Source organism: Heliangelus exortis, chromosome 3, assembly GCF_036169615.1.
Source record: "Heliangelus exortis chromosome 3, bHelExo1.hap1, whole genome shotgun sequence".
Lineage (NCBI taxonomy): Eukaryota > Metazoa > Chordata > Aves > Apodiformes > Trochilidae > Heliangelus > Heliangelus exortis.
Genome location: NC_092424.1, coordinates 56,479,269 through 56,504,354, shown reverse-complemented (window position 1 = coordinate 56,504,354; position 25,086 = coordinate 56,479,269). Strand labels below are relative to the sequence as shown.

The following is a 25,086-nucleotide window of genomic DNA, read 5'->3' as shown; positions in this document are numbered from 1 at the left end:
GGCTGAGGTTCCCGCTCCGGCTCCCGGCGGAGGGGTGCGATCTGCCCTCTCCCGGGAGCCGTTGCCACCCTCCCGCCCCCCTGCCACCGGCGGCGGCCTCCCGCCCGGTGCCGGCTGTAACGGAGCTTTTCCTCTCCCGATAAGCCCCTCCCGTTGCCCCCGCCTGGCTCAGCCCCAGCCCCCCCGCAGCGCGCTCAGCTTCCCGCTGCCGCCAGCGCCCGCGCCTGCTCCGGGAGGAAGCGGGGCGGCGGCGGCCGGCCGAGCGGGACACGCCTTTCGCCCTCCCCGTCCCGGCCCCCCGGGCCCCACCGCCCACCGCGGGCGCAGCGCAGCGCAGCGCGGCCGCCGCGGCCCCGCCATGAGCCGGAGGTAGCGGCGGCGGCGCCTTCCGCAGCCGCCGCCGTCCGCCCCGCCGCGGCGGCGGCCGGGCCCCGCGATGCCGAACCAGAAGGGCGGCAAGGGCAAGAAGAACAAGCGCGCCAACAGCAGCGGCGACGAGCAAGAGAACGGGGCGGCGGCGGGCGGCGGAGCCGCGGCGGCGGCAGGCGGCGGGGCCGCGGCTGGCGGCGGAGCGGGAGCGGCGGCGGCGGGCGGCGGCGGCGGGGGGGGCGGCGGAGCGGGCGGCGGGACAGCCGCGGGCGGCGCGGCGCCTGGAGACGTCAAGAGCGGTGAGCGGCGGGCCGGGCCCCACGGCCTCCCGCGGCCCGCGGTGGCGCAGGCGGCGGCTGGGGGCGTGTGGGCGGCACGGGGGGGCCCGGTGGGGCGGGGGAGCGCCCGGCGAGAGGGGATGCGCGGGGAGCGGTAGAGTGGGCCGGGGGAAGAGGGGCGGCCAGCGAGGGTAGGGGCGAGCCCCGAGGGGGAGCCGCCCGGGGCCCTGCACGGCCGCTGCGGCCGCCGGGATCTCCCCGAAACGCGCGGCGGGGCGGGGGGCTGCTGGCTGGGGTGTCCCCGCCCGGTGAGCGCCGGAGAACGGGGGCCTCCGCCTTGGCGGCGGATGGGGGGAGTGTCCGCCCGGGAGCGCAGTCAGGGGAAAGAGCGCATCCCCGGTGGCGGGCGGGAGGTGCTTACCGAGTCTCCGCTTACCGAATGCCGACTTGAAACATTCCGACTTTATTTCAACACAATTGAAAATGGAGTCCCACTTTTCGGTCCGTTTTATTTGTCATTTGACAGCAGTTGGGTCTGTCAGGTTAACACTTCATCAACCATTTTATGCTGCCTTTGGTTGAAGGGTTGGGTTTTGCTTCAGAGCAATTTTGGTAAGGTGTTTTTCTTGCAAAAACTTGCTTTGCTCTCCATGGTTGGAGATGGTATTGCTGCAAAATGATACTTCAAGCTGAAACTAAGGGTAAGCTACGATTTTATTAGGCCTTTTGCTAAGCCAAGAACCCCCACATCTTAGGTTTGCTGATACAAACAGGGACGCAGAATCCCTGCTTCTGTTTTTTTTCTCCTCCCAAGCTGGACTTCAGCTTTTTGCTCTCCATGCTTTGGAAAAAGTGGGAGGGTATCTACAACTGGTTTTATACTTGGTGGTGGTAATTTTGCCTGGATGCTGTTAGCCAAAGAGATAGTTCCACGAATCTTACTTCGGTTTTCAAGATGTCTGATTCCCATGTATTATTTAACGGAAAGTTTTCCTTATAAATATTAGCAATTAATTACGAATCACTTTAGCTCGCAAGGTCTTTGCCAGAATGCTTTTATAAGAATGTTATTTACTCCAGAGAATCATGAAGAATGCTTAGAATTTCCTTTTTGAGGTGTTTTGTTTTTTTTTTTTATTTGGTGGTTTGTTGTGTTTGAGGTTTTTTTGCTATTTATTCGGAGTGAACAAGGGAGAAAAATAGAGATTAGCAGGAGTTAAGAGAATTCCTAGAGCATTTTTATCATTATTTCTTTGCAGTGATGCAACATGTGGGACTTCTGCTTTGCAGGTGGTTTCTAATACATGACACCATTGGCTTGTGTTTAGTTTGTGAGCTGAAGAGAAACAGTGTTTCCAATATTTTTGCTTAAGCAGAAGTGAAAACTGAGGCAGGCTTCCCGTGTGGCTGTTTTGCATGGGGATAATGAAGCGTTGTTCCTTGTGCAGATGCCACTGAAGGTGATGCCAATGAACACTGGCAGCGGTGCAGCTTGCTAGCTGAACAGGTTGTCAGTCGACTTCAGCTGTGAGACTGTGTGTCCCAGGTACCTTGTGCATCCTTCCTCTGTGCTTTCTAACTTCCTGAGAAGGTGAGGCTGCTGTTCTGAAAGCAAACATCTCTTTCTCCTCCATGTAACACCAGTGGTTAGAAACATCCTTGATTCTTCCTTGATTCAAATCCTGCCTCCCCCCCTTTTATTTTTCTTTCCTTTCACAACAGAGATATCTCATTGGCTTTGGCATTTGCTGTAAGTGCCTGGTCAGCAGACAGGATTATTGTGTCTAGTCATATTTTTCATTTCAGATAATCATAAAGGCTGGAGGTGTAGATGCAGTTGCAAGCTTTATTTTACATCAGCCACTGCCCATCAGATAACCTTGAGCTGGAAGTTTTGTAAATTGTTTTCTCACTGATAAGTCCAAAGCTTTCAAGAGTTTTGGTTCAGGGAACGAAAGGAAAAACTGTTCCTTTCGTGCTACAGAGCTGGGGATCTGGCTGTCATGTGCAAGAAAAGATCAGATGATGATAATAATGGATTCCCCTTAGTCTTCAAAACCAATGAATCTGAAATGAAGCTATGTAGTATTGCCAGGGCCTTGGAGGCAAGTATCCCATTACTAGACTCAAGACCTTTGTAAGAGGCTGTGCACTTATGGTTAATTGATCACTAAGCAGTTTATGGAGGATGTGGCCTGCTGCAGTGAGTTATAGGTTAATAGAGTTCTGCTGTACACAGTCAACTCTCGATTATTCATGGGAGATTATCTGGGTTGTGGATTAAGCATGCTGGGTGCAGGGAAGGTCCTCACTGTGCTGCTTTTGGATCATGCAGCTGCATGCTGTGACTTGTGCTGCTCAGGCTCACTGGTCCTCTGGGTCCCTCATTCCTGAGCTCTCTCTTCTTTCCTGCTTCATCAGTGTATCTTGTTCTAGAGTAATTTGCATGTGTCCAGTATTATTGCTCTCCTTCTCTACCATTACTCTGGAAAAGTGGTAGATGATCCTAATAGCATATCATGTTTTCTTCCATTAATGTGGTGAAACAGAAGTATGCAGAGATCAAAGCAGCAGATTTAATGCTTGCAAATTAAGATTGTCTGTGCAAACCTTGGCTTTGCTTCATGATGTCGATATGACAGTCTAATTATACAGTCCCATCAGGACCCTGCTTCATTCAGGGAAGAGGTAGTGGTTCAGATTTTTTTTTAAGTCTTCACAGTTTATTATGTGGTCCATGTATTGTTTCTGCCCCTCCCCTCCCCCCCCCCCCCCCATGTGCTATCATCAAACAGAATCTTTGAGTTTCTCAGGACTTCTCTGTGCAGCTCTGACCATGCCATCATAGCACCTCTTTATGGTGGAAAGATGTTTTCTTTTACATTTTGACAAATTTAGCTTCAAACCCTGCACAATTTTCATTCAATTTGTCAGTCAATTTTTGATGTCACGATTGAGAAACGTAGACTGTTTTTCCCCTGCCCCAAGAGGGCATCTGGTTTTTTTTTTTTGGTGGTGGTTTAACGTGCTCATGTTCAGAGCTCACACTGCATTCGAGTGGTTCTCAGCTTCCATGTCCAGCTGTGGGAATCAGGAGGGTGGAGACCCTAACCACTGACCAGATGTGATGGCTTTTCAACATCTTGCACTGTCACTTTTCAGCAGGTATTGGGATGATGCCCACAAGGATTCACACTTCCTATCTGTGCCTTCCTTTCCTATCTCTTCCATCAGACCAAGCAGAAATTCTGCATGGGCTAGATGCATCTTTCTTGACCAAAGTGCATCCATTGTCTACACTGAATGAGGCACAAGTCACGGGGGCAAGGCTAGGAATGGGCTAGGTTAATGCACAGGGAAACTGAAATTTTATGTCACCTTAAGCCTCATTTCTTAGATTCCTTGTCTTCAGAGTGCTTCAGCTATATTCTTAAGGTAATCTGCTACTTTTCTTAACCAAACTGGAAAATCTGACCTGCCATGATTTAAAATAATCTCAGCAGTGCCACGGGACTGTGTATTTACCCCGCTACAGGATTTATACAGCATCCCCAGGAATGAGTCCTTCAGGGGAAAAAGGCTGGTGGGGGTGCTTGCTGTAGGTCTCACTGGAGCATGGTTTCTGGGGGGGGGCTGTTCCTGTCATAGCAGCAGGGGTTGTGCAACCAGTGCCCACCATGCTGGCCAGGCTCTGAGCTTGGCTGTAGTTACTTGGGTTTAAAATGGGTTTAAAATGGCTGGCTGTGCTTTTACACGCTCTTCAGCTGGGTTTTACAAATTTGTAAGGCTGGTTTACTTTCAAATAAAAATGCTAATGTAGGACAACCGTATGAAGAAAATAAGTCAGCACCACAGTGAATAATGGATTGAAAACTGTGACTTGCCAACAATTAAGATTTTTTAAAAAAACTCCAACAGATTATGTCCTGGAAGTCGGATAGTTAGAGAGGGCCCAAAAACTTGTCAGGGCAATATTATTTTAAAAACATATTTTTAGAGCATGAATTGCTGTAGTATTTAAACATGGATTAATGTTTGCTGTCAAATGTTCTCTGCTGCATGTAACATCCAATTCCAGTTTGGCACTCTAGCAATGTTCAGTATTTGTACCTTCTTAGCTTGAGAAAGTCCCAATGGTATCAGTGAGACCACCTGGAAAATTAAGTTTCTATTCTGTTTTGACTACAAAGTTTAATACCTATGAATTTTCTTAAGGAAAACCATTTTGCTTCATAATTCCATTGAGTTCTTCTAATTGCAGAAATCAATGGAATGCAAATTTCACTGTGTATATCTATGCAAACTGGGTTTGAAAGGACTTTCATATTCATTTTAGGATTTTTTAAACTATGCAATTCCGTGCTTTTGTAGCAAGTGTGATTCATGTACTGCAAATCTTTGCAAACGGAATCATGTCTCTGGCATTACTGAACAAAATAAATACTGTCCTTTGATGCAAGTAAGTACACGCCCATTTAGTATTTTTTTAACTGTTATTTGCTATCAAAATGGTTATCGGTGCCTTGGCAGCATTCTGTGCTCATGTGGTTAGTCATTTGCTCAAGTGTAGTTCTTGTGTAAGTAAGGGTTAGGCTTGGTGTTTGGTTTCTTATGAGAAAATACAGTTTTTGAACTGATTGCTTTACTTCGTGTGTACTCAACCCCTATCTTCCTCCCACTGATCTAACAAGTAGTGACAAAATGATTTCTAGCCCTTGGAGACATTTGTAAGTTTTCTTCAGCCTTGCTTACAGCCTGGCATATTGAGACATCTTTTGATATTAAAGTACCGTGATGACTGGCAGGCATCCATCCATCTCTGCTTTTCTTCCTGCAGCATATGTGAGGGGAAAAAAACAGAGGTAAACCTTGCATCCAGCTCAGGGTAAAATACTCCAGCTAATCCTTGAAGAGTCTAAATTACAACAGCATTGCTAGGGTATGGGCTTTCTTTAAACAGTTTTGATAGAAATTCAAATAATTTCAGAGAGTCCTCTTGAAGCAGTAATCTAGTCACTGGACTGGGTAATTCTGGTTTGAAAGCTTGCAGGATTTTAAGTGGAGCACTGGCTTTTCCCAGTAGACTTCAGTGACATTTGTCTTGAGAGCATTCACTTTAATCTTTATCTCTTTCCCTTTGTCTCTCCTGCAATGGTAGAGCCTATCAGTCCTTCTTCCAGGACTTGAGAGGGATATTGCTGTTGTTCCTGTCGTGAATGGCTGCTGGCAGAGGAGGTTGCTCCCGTCAGAGCCTGGCTCTTACTTGTGCCTGGCACTCCCCGTCTCCACTCCTGTGCTACCGATACCCATTTTGGGAGCAGTGCACAGTCAAGGTCTCTGTGTACTGCACAGATGCCCGAGATGGCACATGGGCAGGGCTGGGAGCCAGCATAGCATCGTGAAGGAGATGTCTATTGGAGCCGACAGCTCCGCACTCAGGAGCTTCTGTCTTGCAGAGATGCTGGGTACTGCATCTAAGGTGACTGTATCTCCCATTTTCCACTGAGTTTCTACCAACTTATTTAGCCTTTAGCATGGGAAATAAAAATACTATCATACTGAAACTTGGGAAGGATAGAACAATAATACAAATGGCCCAAGACTTGAAAGCAATGTTGATGCCAAGACCACCTGATTTAACTTTTTATCCTTTTTCTCTTCCCTTCTTACGCTTTTGGACTTAGTCTGGTGGCTAGCAGGCTCTGAACTGGGGCAAAATCCAGCCTGTGGTGTTTACATCTGTGCTTGGTATAAGAATCGTAGAATCATAGAATGGGTAGGGTTGTATTAGGACATCTACTGCTTGCCACATGTGTCTCCTTTTTTTCCAGCATAAGTTGAAGTTTGCCACTGAAAACTTGCTCGGGCAGGTGTGTTAGAGTCTGCTTCAGTCGTTAGTATATCTGTTTCTTGAGACATCAGCATTAGTTTCTATAGCATTTCAAGCTATTAAAAGCTAGTGGAAGGCTACAGAGGGAGAATTTCATGGTGGAAAAGCTTTTTTTATGAGGTTGGTTAATGTGTGGACAAAGCAACAGCTGATGTTCAAAACATGTTAATGCCCACCAGCCTTGAGATGGTCACTAATCTCAGCATTAACTATACCTAACCAGAAAAATCCACCCCAGACTAAGGAGTGTGAGGAGTCTTCCTGGCCCGGGCAAAGTTGTTTGTGGCATGGAAGACTAAATGTTGCCTGACCTGGTTTAGCCAACTCAGAATTCACATGGGACTATTGGGACTTGGCTGGCATTGTTTGTCCTGGTGCTGACATTGGTAGTCCTGGTGCTGAGGTAGAGGCTCAGTCCTGTTCTCTTTGGTATGATGAACTGGTGATAATTCTGTCTGGATTGAGGGTATTACAGCCTAAGCCAGGGCAAGATTTTTCCTGTGCAGAGGCCCAGAGGGTCTTTACATCCCAAACAAAAGCCAGAACTGGTGATTGAGTTGTTTTCTGTCTTTGTACAATGGTTACTAAACAAAAAGAAATTGGCTAAGTTGGCTAGGTGATAGCTGTACAGATTATGGTGACTTCTGCAAGACCTTGTGAATTCTTAAGATAGATTTCAGTGGCATGTGTGGTTGCTCCAGCCTTGAGCACAGATGTCTGTGTAAGCAAACTGCAAAGCAAAACTACTATGTACATCTAAGTGTCTGTCCTCCTTAGTTTGTACAGTTTTGCTCTTGAATTGCTGGCTTAGGCGAGGTGATGGCTGAGCTGGTAGTAGGTGGTTGAGTTAATAGCCACAGTTGACTGACTCTATCACCTGCTTATTGCTGATTCCATAAAGGGGCACTGGCCCTGACTGTGCTGCAAATTCGGAGGTGTGAATGTTGCAGGTATGAATTAAGCCTTCATCATTTCCTTGGGATCTTCCCACTGATAGGTACTTGCAAGCCTTTCTTGTTGTTCACTTGTTTTGGTTGGGTTTTTTGTTTGTTTTTTCTGAAGAGACTCCCTTGGAGGCCAAATGTGAGGTGAAATGTAAGAGAAATGCATGGAGATGGTTCTAGCAAATATTGAGCCTTCCAGGAGTTCCATCATCTGAATTCCCGGGTGAACTAGGGTGTAGCAGCTCCAAATTACCCTTTTCTGGGTGATCACTTCATATAACTACTCACATAATAGAACTAGATGATATCTTGCACATGGATTGAATGTGCCAAGGAGACACAGGATACTTACGCTTCTGCACTCTCCAAGTCCCTTTTAAATGTAAATGTTGACTTCAGCTACCTGGTCCTTCGGGTAGGACTGAGCTCTGGATTGGCACAGAAGTGTCAATATGTAGGTGTTTACATGTGGAAAGCTATGGGCCAGACTCCCATTGCAATGAGGGTCTGTTTGGGGTCAGTATCTCTCTGAGAGTGAATCAGGTAACACCAGCCTGAGCTCTGTCCCTTGCTCACTGCAGATGGACTGCAGGTGGTGGCTTCTCATTCCAAGAACATAAGAGGAAGTTTCGTCTTACAGAAGAAAACTTGTGTTTTAGGCAGCTTGCCAGATATTGCTGACTTGGTTTTTTCCCCTCCCTCCTGGAGAATGGCTGGAAACTTTTGTCTTGATCAGTCTGCAAAGATGGCTTAAAAAGTTTTGGAGAGATGTAAGTCATCATCAGTGAGTGTTATCAACAAAGGCTGTGAGCTGAGCTGTTTGGAAACTCTTCTCTTACTATTTGCTGGCTGTTACTTGTTGCTGAAGATCTAAGTGTGCCTTTTAGATCCACTTGTGAATCTATTTTTTTTTCCATTGCAGTCTTCTCACTTAGGAAAGTGGCTGATAATTTCTGTATTGCTGTATTAGCTGTACTGTTTAACCAGTTATGCATGTGGCAATACCATTTTTATCACATCTCAGTAATCTTTTGAATATTAGATTGTATTCCGAAATTCTCCAAAGCAAACATGATGGACAGTTCTTACAGGTTTTCACTTCAGTCTGTTTTGTTGTTGTGATGGTGGTTTATTTTCTACAGATGCATTACAGTAGTAATGCATTACAGGCATTAGCATGAGAATATTGTATTGCTTCAACTAAAATAAAGCTATGCTGATGGCAGAGGAGATTCAGAAAATTCATGCAGATGGTTGGTAGGGAGTAGCCTTCCACAGAAATGACTCAGCTCTGGTTCAAGCTGGCAGTGCAAACAATTCTGAGCTGTGTAGGGTTGTGAAGAGAGCACTGTTTGTGGGAAAGCAGTGGCAGAGGTTAAAGCGCTTGATTTGCAAAGCGTGTGTCCCACAGGTACCTTTTCTGGCCTGGGTAATGCACTGGCAAGTAAAGTGTCCTTGGCATTGGATAGATGATGAGATACTAGAGTAACAGCGGACCAAAACCAAGCCGTAGTAACTGTCTTGCAGCTGATCCGGTGCCAAGACCTTACCTTTTTTTAAAGTGATTTCTTGTTCCAGACCCATAATGACCGCTTGTCTCCTGACAGTTGTTTTAGGGTGACAGTAGGACTGCCCCTTTCAACAGCATCTGTGTTTCTCTCTCCTCTGCTCCAGCCTCACATCTTTAACACTTCACTTGCACTTTACCAGCCATGGCAAGTCTGTGTGCTAAGCTGAAAGCTGTGCCAATGAATACAGGAAATAATTGTATTTTTCTGTCCAGTGACTGAAAAATTGGTACTTAACCCAATGGATAAAGTGGGAGCATGGAGGAGGAAGAGCAGATTTTGCTTTAGGCATCTGCATTGAGGACTTGGAAGAAACGAGAGCAGTCACGAAACCAAAGCTGTGGAGTCATTGCATTTGGCTTGCTGGGTGCATCTTTGCTTTTATAATGGGTGTGTAAACACAAGTAAACACATTCTCCTCCATTTACTTCACCAAAGGGAAGTTCCTAAGGCAGCTGTTGTTCTGCTGCTTTCATTTGGGTCAGAAAATGGGAAGGGTGGTCTTCGTATACCCTTTTTTGTTTTTCTTAAAATGTAGAAACTATGTAATGTAGCTTGCTTTTTATTTTTTTTAGGGAGATTTATCTCAACTGTTTCTATTCCTGGCTTTTATTAATGTTTATAAACCTGGACCGAAAAACTGAGAAAAAGCCAAACACCCAAATCTGCTACTCTTTCGTCAGGTTCTCATTTTTGAATGAGAAGTTAATTTTGTGGTAGTTCTGTCAACATAAGATGTAAGCTTGTTTAAACAGTGAACTATCTTTGCTCAAATGTATGCTTGTTAGGAATACTGTATGTAATTTCTGGCTTAGAGGGATTTTTTGTGCTGCTCCTTTCAACTGTTTTCAAAATTACTTATGAAAATCACTACAGTGGAATATTGAGAAAACATGTCTTTTATGTAGAAACATAACTTCTACAAAAAAAGCAGCATGCAATTGTAGCTGCAGCTTGGCAGTCTTTGTTACAGCCATGCACTTGTGTCAAAACTTCAAAGCCATTCTGCTACACAAACTGCATGCTGTCTTGTTTTGTTCTCTTAGGCTGAGGAAACCATCTTGAAACTGAGAGGTAGACCAGGTATGTTTGTGGTCATTTAGTCATTCTTTCAGAAGGGTCTGCTGGGAGAATGGATGCTACTTTGATACCTGGTAATAATTTGTTTTTTCCGAAGTTCAATTTTATAACTTTGGAAGCTAGAAATCTTGCTGAGCTATTTGGAAGCAAATTATATTTAGGTGACAAACCAGCTTAGTGCTGCTGGTGTAGATGGGCAATTTGGCCTTGTGAATTTCTATTTACTCCCATTTATTGTCTTTCTTGACAGTAATCATTGTACTGTTATGAAATATTAAGATGATGATTCTAGTCCTGTCTTTCTGACAGGAAATAATATGAGGAATAATGGGGAATAATAAAAATGAGGAATAATATCAAAATGCATTTCTGATTAATGTGAAATACAAGGGCTTGATAAGAATTTTTAAAGAGCTTGATAAGAACAATTTAAAACGTCTTCTAATTCTATAATAAGTGCTTTGTCTCATTTATAAAATGATTAAATAACCTAGAGCACTTTCGAAGGTGTGAATAACAAACCTGTATTAGTGAAAGCAGGTGCTTTGACTGGCATGGCAGAGACCTGTTGCTTTTCTGGTGTTTCCTGTGCCACTGCAGTGACAGTAGTGAAACGTCAGGTGTGTTTCTAGAAGAGGTAAACAGATACCAGCTTCTCCTCTCAGCAGTGTGTGTTTTCCAGAGCAATCTCAGTGCCAACATTTAACAATTCAGTGGAGTCTCTTGCATGGGAGAAGGCTCTTGTTCACTCCGTTGCTTTCTTTCAGCTGCTGTAGACCTCCTCAGGCAATCTGGCATCTCTGAAATTCTGAGAATTTAAGAGAAGCTGGAGAAGATTGCATTTCACAGTCCATTCACTGACCAACCAGCGAAAAGGAAGAAAAAAAAAAAAATCTGTTGAAAGTCACCTTTACAATAGCCTCTAAACACCCAGTACATTCTCTTAATCGAATAATTATGGATATGTTCAGTGAAATACATGGGCTGTGGTATTTTTTTCTGTATTTCAACCACTTCATTAATTTCACTTTTTGTCAGCATAATGAAGAGACTGTAAACTTCTCAGTGGGCTAGAGATCATATGTTTTTTGCATCCAAAACCAAAACCAAGGAAATACTTTCTTTTTCAGTCAGCTAACTGTGCCAGTATGGATGAACAAGTGTAAAATCTTTATACTAAAGTGGAAATCTCTAGACTTGTCTGTATAGTAACTTTCTTGGCTATCAGCTATAATTATACCTGTGACTGTTAGAACACTTACACTCTGAATCACAGGGGGAGTGTGAGTGGATTTTTGGCAAATTCTTTCTTCCTGCCTCCTGGCAGTGGTGGAAAGGAATATGCACCAAAAGAGATGACTACAGGAAATGCATAAGTGAGAACTGTTCATACTTCTGGTATCTTGCTGCACATCTAACTTCTGATGATTTGCCTTTAATGGTGTCGGTTTAACTGGCTTCTTGCCTGATAAATTGCATAATGATGCTATAATTGCAAGCTATACTTTCAGGCCCTAAATATAAGGAAAGAATAACTGACAACAGAGAAAAACTTTGCAGAGATGCTTGGTGTGGTGTATCATGGCTTGAACTGAAGTCTGGGAGGAAGCGTGGGAGAGCTCCTTGATCTGGTTGACTGACAGATTTTGTTTCAGAGCAGATAAGGTATCACTCACTTTTGCTTTTGACCAGCCAACTGATGTTATGCTAAATAATACACAGTAAAAAATGTGAACAAAAATTACTCATTGGTAGCCAATAAAATTCATGCTTCTCAGGGACATCTCAAAACCTGCATGTTCTTAGTGGCCTTTTCAGAGACCTGAGACGATGCGTTAAGAAAATTCCAGAGTCCCTATGAAAAGCCTCTGTTGTCTTGAATTTGGTAATTTGTTTTAATGACTGAACAAGCCCATATTTTGAAATTAAATGGGCTGATTTTATTTATTTATTTTATTCTTTTTTTCTTTAAGAGAATGATTTTGGGAATGTGCTTTGCTTGCCATTTATAGGCCAGTCTCTAAGTGACAGGCATTGCAGAAAATTCTCCTTGCAACTGTGATGCTTTTGAAACAGAGGCAGGGAAATGAGGTGAAGGAGGCAGCATCTTTCAGGGAACAAACAGCTCAGGAAAATATTCTTGTGCTTTTTGTACCCATCTATTCTGGGTAAATAAGCTTTAAGAGCTTCCATAACCTTGAATTTACCGAAGGTAACCTTGGAGATCTTGTTTGTTTATAGACTTTTAACAGAAATTATTGGGAAAGGGCAAACCACTAGCATGGCAAAGATCTGTTGTTTTAAGCATCTCTGGTTTGTGTATTGCTGATGTAGGACAGGTGATGACGGGTCGTGCGGCTGTTACTGAGAGTCTGAGTAAAAGTGAATGTAGCAGCATCAAGCTACTGCAAGTTACATGGTGTTGTTTGTGTTAGCAACGACAAGAACAGGATTAAGAGCATGCAACCAAGTGGTGTTTTTTTCCCTGCTTATGAGAGAGAAATTTGAAGATCTAAGGAAAAATAAAATAAAATAAAAAACCCAAGCAAAACCATAGATTGCAGCAGCCTCTCTTCACAAGGTACCTCTCCTGCAAGTCCTGGATCTTTGGCTGAGACAGGGAAACTGCAGGGAGCCTTTTGCTCTGTTTCACATGGGGTGTGGCAGCACTTGACCATGGAAGCCCCCGAGGAAGCCTGCTAGTGTTTGAATACAGCAATTCAGAGATAATCCAGCAGCCTGCCAGCCCTGTTGGAGCAGTATTTTTTTGTGAAGTGGAGGAAGTAGGAAGTCAGAAATACAGAGTAGAAATAATTGTAATACTTGAATAAGCTTCTAAAAAACTTCATAATTAGAAACTCAAGATCTAATAGAAACTCCAACTGAAAATTTCCTGTCTTTTCTGTGCCTCCCAGCTGCAACTGAGAAATGGGAGTCAAATGTGGTCCTTAGTACTTCGGTGAGGGAAGGGGTAACATCATTGGTTGTAAATACAGAGCTTTTTTTCTAGAGCATTTTTGTTCAGAAAGACTTTGTGGGAGAGAATTGAAATAAAGTGTCCTTTGCTCAGGAATGTACCAAAGGCAGCTTCCTACTTTGCTGATAAAAGATCATGTGGCAGTTGTTTTTTTTTAACCAGTCTGTGTTGCAGAATTATTTGGTTTGTGAAATTTAATTATGCAGTAGGCCAGTGATGGTGGTACAGTCTATGTTTGCCTGAGTAACATAATGAAGGCCCTCATTTCTGCACCAGGAACATAAGCTGTTTGTCTTGCTTTTCAAAGTCCTCTGTTTCCTCTTTCTTTCCCTAGCTGTTGTCTCTTGCTTACTCCCGAAGAAAAGATCAATTCCTGCCTCTCCCTGTGATTGCAGAGCCAGGCTGTATTACCTACTTGTTCTTCAAACAAACATCTCTGTGTGTTCTCCCCGTGTTGCCTCTCAGGCTTCAAAAAAAAAAAACAAAAACCTCCAGAAACATCCACAAAGCTTTCTCTTTACTTCTTAAAGCCTTTGCAACGGTATCCACAAACCCTTGAAGAGTGCTAGTGCTTCTGAGGTGCTTTGGCTTTGAATATTAAACAAACTGTAATGTCAATTTGTTTCCTTCTTCCATTATTTCTGTATTGCCTTTCACCTACTTAACTTTTTTTGGCAAAGGGTGCTTTTTGCCCTGATCCAGAGCTAGTGCTTGTGGGCCCTTCATTAATACAGTTCATGAGTAAGAGCTCACGTGTGTATTTGGCATAGTGTTTAAAGGAGCAGTGTGACAAGTGGGCCATTAAGTTATTAACTTATCTGTTTTATGTTCCACAGAAGCTCCATGTGCTACTCCACTGATCTGCAGCTTTGGAAGGCCGGTGGACCTTGAGAAGGATGACTACCAGAAGGTTATATGCAATAATGAACATTGTCCGTACAGCACCTGGATGCACCTTCAGTGCTTCTACGAGTGGGAAAGCAGCATTCTCGTCCAGTTCAATTGCATTGGCAGAGCCAGGAGCTGGAACGAAAAGCAGTGTCGCCAAAACATGTGGACAAAGAAGGGATATGACCTGGCTTTTCGCTTCTGCTCCTGTCGGTGTGGGCAGGGTCATTTAAAGAAGGACACGGACTGGTACCAGGTGAAGCGAATGCAAGATGACAAGAAGAAGAAATCGGTGTTGGAGAAGAGCACGGGAAGGTCAATGGCAGAGTCGGCAGAGGATGCCAAAAAGGGCAGGCCGGCCAACAAGCCGCAGAAAGGCTTGAGTCATGACATCCAACGAAGGCACTCAATGGACAGGCAGAACTCCCAGGAGAAGGGTGTCATGGGCGGCAGCTACGGAGTCCGTTCTCCTTGTGTCTCTCCCGGCCAGTCCCCGCCCACCGGCTACTCTATTCTTGCCCCCACGCACTTCAGCGGCCCTCGTTCCTCGCGGTACTTGGGGGAGTTTTTGAAGAACGCCATCCACCTGGAGCCCCACAAGAAGAACATGGCGGGCGGGGGCATGTTCAGGAACGCGCATTTTGATTACGGGGCATCTGGTTTGCCAGCACATAGATCGGGACACTTCGATGCCCCCGTGCAGTTTTTGAGAAGGCTCGATCTATCCGAGCTGCTTACTCACATCCCCAGGCATAAGTTGAATACTTTCCACGTGCGGATGGAAGACGATGCCCAGGTGGGCCAAGGGGAGGACCTTCGGAAGTTTATCCTTGCTGCTCTTAGTGCCAGCCACAGGAACGTTGTAAACTGTGCGCTATGCCACAGGGCGCTGCCAGTGTTTGAACAGTTTCCCCTGGTGGATGGGACCCTGTTCCTTAGCCCATCGAGACACGATGAGATTGAATATGATGTTCCCTGTCACCTTCAAGGTACAGGTTGTCTGTCAGTCATGCTAGGCTTCATTAAATGATGGAAACTGCCTTCTGTGCCCTGTCTCACCCCCCCGCCCCCCCCACATTACAGATTTTCATCCCAATTCTGCATTTTTAAGCAGTTCTGTAGAGCTTGAAGTTATGTCCAAACTAATCATGTGTCAGATTGAAAGGAACTGCAAAAAGCAAATGCTGTGTAGAAAGCCTTGTGTTTGGGTGAACAACTAGGAGATTTCTCATCTGGTTTCCAGGCAGGCCATGGGAAGGTTTTCCAACCACTGCATGTTTGTGCTTGTGAGCTTCACTCCAAGTTATACCTCAAAATTTTAAGTGTGCTGTGCTGCAGCATGGGTGAAAGTTCTGTTTGTGCTGCCAGTGAGACGAGATTCCTCTCATCAGCTTTCAGACTAGAGAATAGGTTTTGCTTTATAGAAAACTTTTTTGTTTCTTAATATGGAAAGGACTATAGTCTGGCCTACGTTAAGACTGACCTGGAAAGGTTGGAGGTGGTAAAAATAAGCTTTTAATATGGTGGGTTGAAGCAGTGATGGTGTAGTGGGGGATTTAGACTTACTGCCAAACTCCTGCCTGCTTGGGCTGCATCCTGATCATGTCCTGCTCTGAGCTGAGTTGAGACCAAGACATTCAATACTTTTCTCTTCTAGAGGATCAAACAGATATGGGCTAGGTTGACCTTCAGCTCTTTCTGAAAGCTGTGTCCCTAAGTAAGTGATCAGGCCGTACACAGCAAAATGGGCCTGTCCTGCAGCCTGCTGGCAAGCCAGCACAGCTGAAATAAGTCAGAGAAAGCATTGGTAGTTTGGTGTTCAAAACCATAGAATTAAATAATGAAAAGTATGTAGGCATTAATGAAAGGTATTTTAACATCTGAGTTTCCCTTCTTTCAGTAAAATCTGTTATATCCCATGCATGTTCATAATCTGTGTTGTGTAACATTCCTTTGCTCAGCAACTTTGTATTTTTTTTTTATTTCCTTAAATCACCAATACAACCACTGAACTGTAATCATGCTAACATTATTGTTTCTGTCTTGCTTAATGTACTTTAAAGAGAAAAAGTGATAGGCAAATATACAAGCTAAAAATTCTGCCAGATAAACAGTATATAGGTCTGTGAGATAACGGTGCTTATTTGCTTTGGTGGGGAGGCATGCACAAGATGCTTGCCATTTTCTGAGTACTAACAGCTGGTTTAGTCAAAGTGAAACTCATCACTTGTTAACATTTGCCACTAAAAATGAAACTCTGTTTAATTTTTTTTAATTAATTGGTTCTTACCCATTGGATAATAGATCTGAAAAGCTTGCTCAGACAAGATACTATTAATAATTAATTGTTAAAATTTTTACCTCCTTGTCCTAGGTATTATCAGAAGTATGCTTTGAAATGAAATTAAGCTTGTAAGGTGCTGTTCCAGGGTGTTATTTCCTCTTCAGTACAGAAAAGAGCTTCTTTTATTTCAGGCATGTTTAGGATATTAGGTGCCTCATTTCGTATATAATAAGGATCCTGAAAATTAAGTGGTGGAGAAGTGCAGTATTTTAATGTGGGGGAGTAGTGCAGAACTTCAGATGAGGAAAATTATTTTGTCTACCTGCACAACACAAAACTTCTGTGCGTGGAATTATTTCAAAGTCTCTAATCTTGAGTGTTCACTTCAGGAACTGAGTTCATTCTATTTGCACTTCAGTCTCACCACATTACATTTTTTACAGTGTAACATTTCAGTGTGGAGTAACTATCAGTTCATAGCAGCTAGTTTATTTTGTATATAAATTTTAATAACAATCTGGTTTGTCTTCTCATTTTTCTGAAATAGCTGGCTTAAAACCCAAGTCAAGTTAAAACCAAGGCCATTAGTTTTAAAGTATCAGATATGGACTGAGCATAAATGGTTGATATTTTATTCGCTGTTATCTAGAGAGAGTACAAGATGTCTGTGTTCTTTAAATTACAGGTTGTGATGTGTTCAGTACTTGGATGATAAACAGCACAAATTGCAATCCAAAAGAAACACATATTACATGCATTCCTGTTTTGTAGCTGATCTGCAACTGCAGTATTTCTTTGCCTTTTATAGTAGAGCAAAATACGCAATATTACAGAATTGGTACTTTCTGTCAGCCCATTTTTAGTAGCCAACTATTACACTACAAATCAATTCAATCACTACAGATCAGGCTTAATGGAGATGCCAGATCTTTGTAATTTTTGTAGGGCTTTTTGTTTTGTGTGACATTTTCATCTAGGATTTTGCATTGGTGCATTTAGTCACATTTAGGTAAAGAAAATATTTCATTTTCAAGACTGAGCTGCTTGATTTTTATAGAAGTTGATATAACTCAATTTTTTAAAATCATTGTGCATACAGAGCCTAAGGTCATGGTAGAGCTCTATAGTCCTGAGTGCCATGTTACAAGTCTGTGTGTGTGTAATAGATAATGCTTTAAACTTAGTCACTGTAAATGAATTATCAGGGAAAATGTATTTGAAAGAAAATTGCTCTTCTGACTGTTGCTTTTTTCCATGAGGAATATTAGCTCCGTAGTTCCCTTTTTGCTGGCAGATTTTGGCAAGCTGTTAAATGAATCTGTACCCAGCTTGCTAATAAATATCAACACTTCTCCACTTCTGTCAGGTGAGGATGAAGCTAGAGCACAGTCCTTGTTTTGGAAACACTGCAGCTGATCATATAGCTTAACCTGGCATCTGTTCATAGCGCTTCAGCATTTCCTTTTATTAAATATTTTGCTAAGGTCTACCAGCAAATGGAAGAAGAGAGGGTGGGAAGGGTGATGACTTATTCCTGAGTTCTGCATCCATGAAAAATAGCTTCAGTGAAACCCTTTGTTTTTCCCTTAGACAAACATTTTTTTATCATCCACCCTAAAGAAAAAAAATATTAATGGGGTGTGATTTATATCACTAAAGGGCACATAAGACATTGCAGGAAATGTTTGTTTCAATCTTCTGTTCTGGTCTCCTGAAGAAGTGTGTTTCCTGTCCACAGGAAGGCTTATGCACCTCTATGCTGTTTGTGTAGACTGCTTAGAAGGGGTTCACAAAATTATCTGCATTAAGTGCAAGTCCCGATGGGATGGAAGTTGGCATCAGCTGGGAACTATGTATACCTACGATATTCTGGCAGCATCTCCCTGTTGTCAGGTTAGTACCATAAGTAAATAAGACTCATAAGGTGAATTTCCAACTGTTTTTAAGTAAAGCCAAGGTTTGTGTTTCTCCTCTCCCTTCCCTTCTGTCCTTCATTTCCAGCCTGTGCCTGTGAGTGCAATGCAAGAAAGCTGAGCCCCTGTCCCTTTGTCTTAACTTGGGAGGGACAAAGGCCTATAAATATAGCTAGACAAAAGCCAATGCAATGATCAATGGTTAATACTTCTGTTTTCAAATAAAGCCCCTTCAAATGCATTCACAATTAAATCTGATGCATAGGATGGTCACTAGCAAATCTGTCTGGAACTGAATATAATTCCAGTAATATTTTAATAAAGGCTGCACATTTTTAGCCCATGTTTCATATATGCAAGTTTCTTTTAGCTGCTTGAATTGTATTTTATCATAGGATAATTACAGCAAAAAAGCCAAGAGAACAAAAAGGTCTAAAGAGCCTTTATGCTTGGAGATTACCCAGCTCTGCTTTGTCTTTGCCACAACTGACTGATGGGGGTACTCTGCCACAGCCAGAAGCTCCTTAGTTTTTATTAAATGCTCACCTTACCTATACCTTGGGTGAGAAATATCTGAGCCTGGGGTTACTCTGGAGTAGACAATTGCCTGGGTCATCAGGGTGGTCAGTGTCCAAGGTAACTGTCTGTGTGGTGGTGGGCTTCTGTTGTGTGGGAGAAGCACCAAGTGCTCTTTGGGGACGGCTCAGTGGTCCACTCAGGATGCTTGGGAGGCAGATGTTGCCTTTGAGCACACAGCTGTTGTTGCTGGGGGAGATCAAGAGCCTTGCAAAGATGCATTTATTCAGAGTATGAGAACTTCACAGGTATCATGTGTCCTTAAAAGCAATCTAAAATATAGTTTTGCCAATATACGAAAATGTAATTTAATTCTAAATTTAACAGATTTACCAAAATGTGTGGCTCAAAGGACAAATGGTGTTGCTGCTATTGGATAAAATGATATTGCTAATAATTGTAGCAAAAGACCCCAAATTTAGTGCTTCTTGGGACTAAATTTTTAAAATAGGGACTTTAAAGATAAAAAACTGATGCTGACTTGCTAGCTCTGTAAAAGCCAGCAAATTTAAATCTCAATTGCTTCTGTTCAATGTACAAGACAAGAATTGAGGCCTTATTGTACAAGAGCCTTAATTATATGATTAATGGACAGTGTGACAGAACATGGTAAGTAATAGAACTGACTATGAAATCATTAGCTGCGGTGACTGTGATTGCCAGATAATACATATTATTGTTTCACCATGATTGTTACAGACAATTCTGTGCATACAAAGGAATGACATTTAAATATGGTATATAATTTTACTCTGAATTGCCCTTCTAATTTCTGTTTTGAATAATTTCATACCTTATTTCAAAATATTTAATTACGCATGACAACTGTGCATGTAGGATAACGCAGCCACTGTCAGGTTACTAAGCATCTAGCTGATGTGCTGGACAGTAGCAAGAGGGAAAGCAATACTTTGATTAAGAAAATTATACAAATCCTTTCCCTGCTAGATCACATTTGTTAGAATTTCTGCTTCTGAAGCAGAGCAGACAAACCAAGCAGCTGTGGTTCTGATGGGTTGTTTCTTTTTGAGTCTTGTCTCAACAGCAATAGTGCCTTAGTCATTTCTTCCTCTCTGCATCCCAACAAAATTCCTTAAATAAAGATTGGCAAAACCCCCCCCCACAACTATTTTTTATTCTTTATAATTATTAGCTGAAGCTTTCATTAGCATATTGGGCTGCAAAGTTCAGCTATGATACAGTTCAGGCTCTCACTGCTCATTTGACACCTTCACTCCTAAGCTCCTTTATGGTCTCAGATCTCTTCAGCTTCTCCCGAGTGTTTCAAACAGCCTGCTGAGCTTTCACACTATCTGTTGCTTTCTTTACATTAAATGGGATGGGTTTACCCAACTAGATTTCTTCTGAAGACATAGGGGTTTTTTGTTACTGCTGAGCATTAATAGCTCTGTCTGTCCTCAACATTGACCTTTAATTATTTCTCATGCCCACCCCACTGATGTTGGTCCTTTTGCAGCTGGATTTTATAGAACAGTTTGTGTGCTTGAAGTGATGTTTAGTTTGTGTAACGTGATATGTATTATAAATATTTAACTAGATACCTAAAGTGGTACAATGCCATGCCATGCTGATAAAATTGGTCGAGGTATAGTTGTTAAGTCAAAAGATTAAAATGCTGATATATTTCATAGACAGATCATGTTCAAATGTCAACCTAGATGCTTGAATTGCATGGTTCAAATGCAAAATTTCTCTCTTTGCTTCAGTACTACATTAACTATTGAGACAGAACTTCTTGTGCTGGGGATTGAGGAATCCCCAAAACAATCCTGTGTGTGTGTGTGTATAAACTTTGAAATTCTCTGTCTCCTGTCAGTCAGAGACTGACAGTCCCTCCTGCCTCAGAGGGAGGCAGCTTACTTTCCAGAATGTGGTGGTGGTATTCAATGTGAAAAACATTGTGTATGCTTTTTGAGTTACCCATCCTGGTGAGGAATCTCCCACTGTTTTTACCAGCAGGTCCCACTGCCCCTTTCCTAACTTCCCCCCTCTCCTGCTGGAGTGGGCAGGCAGGTGGATACCTGTGATGGTTGCTTCTGCAGAGGTAAGTTTGTTTATTTCAAAAAGGTTTTTTTGTTGTTGTTTTTTACAGGCTCGACTGAACTGTAAGCACTGTGGGAAGCCAGTAATAGATGTACGGATTGGCATGCAGTATTTCTCTGAATACAGCAACGTCCAGCAGTGTCCTCACTGTGGAAACCTAGACTACCACTTCGTGAAGCCATTTTCTTCATTTAAAGTTTTGGAGGCTTATTGACGAAAGCTTTGCTTTAGTAATAGCTATTTTATGGGTATTTCAACTTTATTACATATCTTTTTATAGGATTCATTCTGTGATGAAATTTAATTTCTTTTCTAACTGAAAGAGCAGCTTCTTTGTCTGTGTACATATTAATATGTATATATACATGTTGTTAAAACCAGAGTCCTCCTGACAAGATCTCTGTGAAGGCTAGAGGCAAGCCATTTAATAGCCTTTGATATATCCCAAGTGTGGGCTACAGCTCAGCTAAAATAATTTGAGGTTTTTTTGTTTGGCTGTTTTTTTGTGGGTTTTTGGGTTTTTTTTTGTTTTTTTTTTGTTGTTTTTTTTTTTGTAATTGTAATACAGTTTGTAGGAAGGGCTTGGGAAGACATACAGGACAGAGAAACATGCTGTTGGAAAGTGGGTTATTGTGTAGGGTTGTCATCCCACCAACTTGGTGGCTATGGGAAATCCTTGGAAAGAAACTGTCCTGTTACTCTTAAATGTATTCAGCCTTTTACACTGGTTTCCATGGGCAAAGGAACTGGCCCTGTACTGCCACATCAGCTCAGCAGGCTTTCTATCCTACTATTTCCTAGATGGGGTAAATTAAGGTGTTGTGACAAGTGAATGTAAATGTATGCCAGAAAATGCAGTCTTGGAAAGAATTTTTTTTTTTTTTTTTTTGGTATAGCAGCTTCCTGCCATGTGCATTTGGTGTGTGTTGCCCTCACTGATGTCAGTATATAGTGATATTGCTGCTTCCACTGGGGCTGTTACGTGCCCATCCAGGTCACCTGTTCCTACCAAAACAAGCTGGAGATCTTAAAATGCTTTAACTAAAGGTCTTTCTTCACAGACATTTTAGTGAAGGAACAGATTGAACTGAATGGGGATGTGTTTATATGTGTCTGCCAGAGCCCAGGCTTTGCTGCTGGTGTGACTGGTAGGGAGGGAGGACCATGAAGTGGGATGTGGGCTGTCAGACCTGTAAGAGTTGGGAGGTACTGAGTATGAAATGTGGCATTGCTTTTTAAAATAATTATTTGGTGCACCTTTGTCTTTCAAAATTGTGTTATGATATAAAAATATGGAGCTTTTAAGAAAGCAAACAAAGTATTTACTTTCTACAAGTCTCTGTGCTATACATAAAAGACCAAGCATTAGGTGGTGAATTTGCACCAGAGGGCTTGACCCTGTAGACTGCAGTTGTTTCTTCATTCCCATTCCTCCCTTCTTTAATTTGAGTCATTAATCTTTTGCTTGTGTTCTCAAGCCAGATGACATTTCGGGGAGGTGGGGCTTTTTTTTATGCTTTTCTCCATAATGTGTTTATGGAGTGTTTGTCCACTTGAGAGGTGTGGGTTTTGTTTCTGTTTACGAGGTAGAATTATGTTTTGTTCCTTCTGAAGCTGTTTTGATTATCCCAAATTAGAATCTTTTTTAAAAGTGATTGTTGAAATAATGATCTTGAAAATGGCCTTGATACTCTGCCACCCTGGGAAAGAAAACAAAAATGTCAGAAGCCAAAAAAAAAGTGTTTCATATGCTGGAATGAGAATCATGCTTTTTGCTAAGTTAAGGAATTAATGTGCACATAAAACTTGAACAGAATTTCCACGTTTCTTTATGCATAAAAATGCCAAGTTCACAGTTTTATTTCCTGGCTGTCTTCACTGCAGAATTAGCTCCTTTTAGCATTAGCCTCTCTTCTGGTAATACTCGAGCTGCACAGAGGGCTTAAGCTGGCGGAGACCACTTACTGCTGACTCAAGAAGTGATGTCCTTGGAAGCCAGGCAGCTCATGTTAATGTTTTTCACATCTGGACTCTCTGTCTCATCCAGATACACTGGTGACCCAACTGCTGGTCTCAACAGCAATGTTAGCAGGCAGTGGTAGCCTTCGTCACTGGTGCTCCACTCCTTCTGGCCTTGCTCCTGTGCTTGGTTTTGGGTTTTGTGTAGTTGTTCCCTGTTTGTAAGTTTGGGGAAAATCTGTTTCCTTTTTAAGGAGAATTATGGGAGGGATTTTGGGACAGTTTTAACTCTGTCCTGATGTGGTTACCACAAACCAGGTAACAACACTGAGACCAATTGCAGTGGGACCATTGCCCATAGGAGCAGGAGCTGGTCCGGACATAGCTGAGCTGGAAGAAAGTGTGTGTCTAGCAGATAAAATCTGGTCAGCTGTGCAGCATAGAGAGAGAGAACAATCAAGTTATAATTTGAATTAACTCCTCAGGAAAGATGGGCCCTTCAGCTTTGATGGTGCATTGAGCAACCTGATAATGGAGTTAAGGTTATGTTTGTGCCTTCAGCAAGGAGAGGTTTCACTGTACAATGCACATGGTAGAGGAGAAGTGGAAGCCCTTCTAAATACTTGTTTCCTTAGAGTAGCTTAATTTATAATTATGTTCCTTAAGCACTTACACGCCTTTCCAGATATGTATGTATGACAATCAAGAATGATTAGACATGGAAAAAAGAAATCTGACCAGCTTTACAAGCACAAGTGTGCATAAGGTTGTACAGTAAATTCATGTCAAAACCAAGAATACAGCAGACTGAGAAAATGGGAAAGCATATTCAAAGTATTAACAGTGACAAGGAGTTACATACAAATCTATCCAAGAAAATGATTTAGTTCTCCATCAGATTTTCCTTGTAGGTCTGCTGTTACGTGAGTCCTATCTACTGCTTGAGGAACTTTCTATTTTCTTACAAAACTCATCTCTCAACTGGAGGCAAGCAGCACACGTAGCACTGTGAAAATGATCCTTGTTGGAAACCAGCTGAGCTATAGAAAGATTCTGAACCTTGGCTCCAAAGTAAATTGTCTCTAATCTGTAGAGAATGCTTTCCCTGCATCTTGCTGGTACTGAAAACTGATCTTGGGTTACTGCAAAATACAGTATTTTCTGTAACATGCATCAGATTCCAGTCAAGCAGTCAGGCCCACACTTTGACCATGAGAGTTTCAGCTGGGCTTTGTGTAAGTACAAAGGCAGTGGTGACTTCTTTGAGACCTAATGGCTACTTCAGAAGTTAATCTAGATTGCAGTTTGTTTGCTTTCTATCTTGACAAGGACTGGAACTAGTCATTAGCTTTTAAATGTGTCAAAAGGGAAATAATTTCCCTAGCCACAGAGCTGCTTGCTTTACTTGTTTGGCTGAAGTTTTTTTCTTCATTACCATTCATTTTTTTGATGCTATGTGTTCTTTTAAATCTGGCCTGTGGTCAGATTAAGTTGTGCCTGAAATACGTTTTGCAAATGGGAATTTTGTCCTCTGAATTTGAAGATTCATTCTACTCTTCTTAAATGCACGATACTCCTTGTGACAGTTATAGGAGTTGCATGTGCAAATGCTTTTCTTTCCAGTATTTAACTCTGTTTCCATAGGAGAGGCTTGCATTTAGATAGACTTCATATCTCAGATGTGTAAAAATAACATAATCTATCAGTAGGATGTTTAAATTTTGGTAACTGTAACTAACACAATGGAGATGTTTTACATGTGTAATTTGACATCTACCAAGTAATCTGAAATTCTTGTTCTTTCTAATGCTGCAGAGAAATTAAAACTACTGTGTTCTATGACCAGCCCATAGGCTTCCTAGTCTGTTTGCATTAACATCTCCAGTAGGGAGCAGTGTATTAAAAATTAATTTAGGTGGCAAAATTGGCAATATTCCTACAGGGAGGCATCTAACCCAATTTTTTTTTTTTTTTTTTTTTTTTTTTCTTTTTTTTTTTTTTTCTTTCTTTCTCCATACACTCTTCATTTTGCTGTATCAGGTAACTGAGGACATTTGTAAGGCCACTGGTGAGAAAAACCCTCAAAACTATACTTGTCCATAAAGGCTTCTTGTTAAGACATTCTTGGATTGCACTTTTGCAGATGGAAGAATATGTACATAACAAATGAATGTTGATGAAATTAAATAATTGGTTATGATATCATTTGCGTGTGTTGTTAGAGAATATTTTGTTGTGACTTCTCTGTATTAAAAAGTAATAAATACCAGACAGCTAATGATGTGAGTTGTTCCTT

General features: G+C 42.2%; 1 protein-coding gene across 1 annotated transcript; it reads left to right on the top strand.

Annotated features, from left to right (window-relative positions):
* Positions 1-40: 40 nt before the first annotated feature.
* HECA (hdc homolog, cell cycle regulator) lies at positions 41-25,068 on the top strand. The gene is made up of 4 exons (XM_071740734.1): positions 41-668; positions 13,943-14,983; positions 18,017-18,171; positions 20,881-25,068. Exons 1-4 carry the CDS (start codon positions 437-439, stop codon positions 21,043-21,045), a joined length of 1,593 nt encoding a protein of 530 aa, XP_071596835.1. The 5' UTR covers positions 41-436; the 3' UTR covers positions 21,046-25,068.
* Positions 25,069-25,086: the final 18 nt, after the last annotated feature.

Coding starts and splice junctions, on each gene's coding strand:
- HECA (XM_071740734.1), top strand. CDS start 437: ATGCCGAACCAGAAGGGCGGCAAGGGCAAGAAGAACAAGCGCGCCAAC. Junction 669..13,942: donor GCCTGGAGACGTCAAGAGCG/GTGAGCGGCGGG, acceptor TATGTTCCACAG/AAGCTCCATGTGCTACTCCA. Junction 14,984..18,016: donor TGTTCCCTGTCACCTTCAAG/GTACAGGTTGTC, acceptor TCCTGTCCACAG/GAAGGCTTATGCACCTCTAT.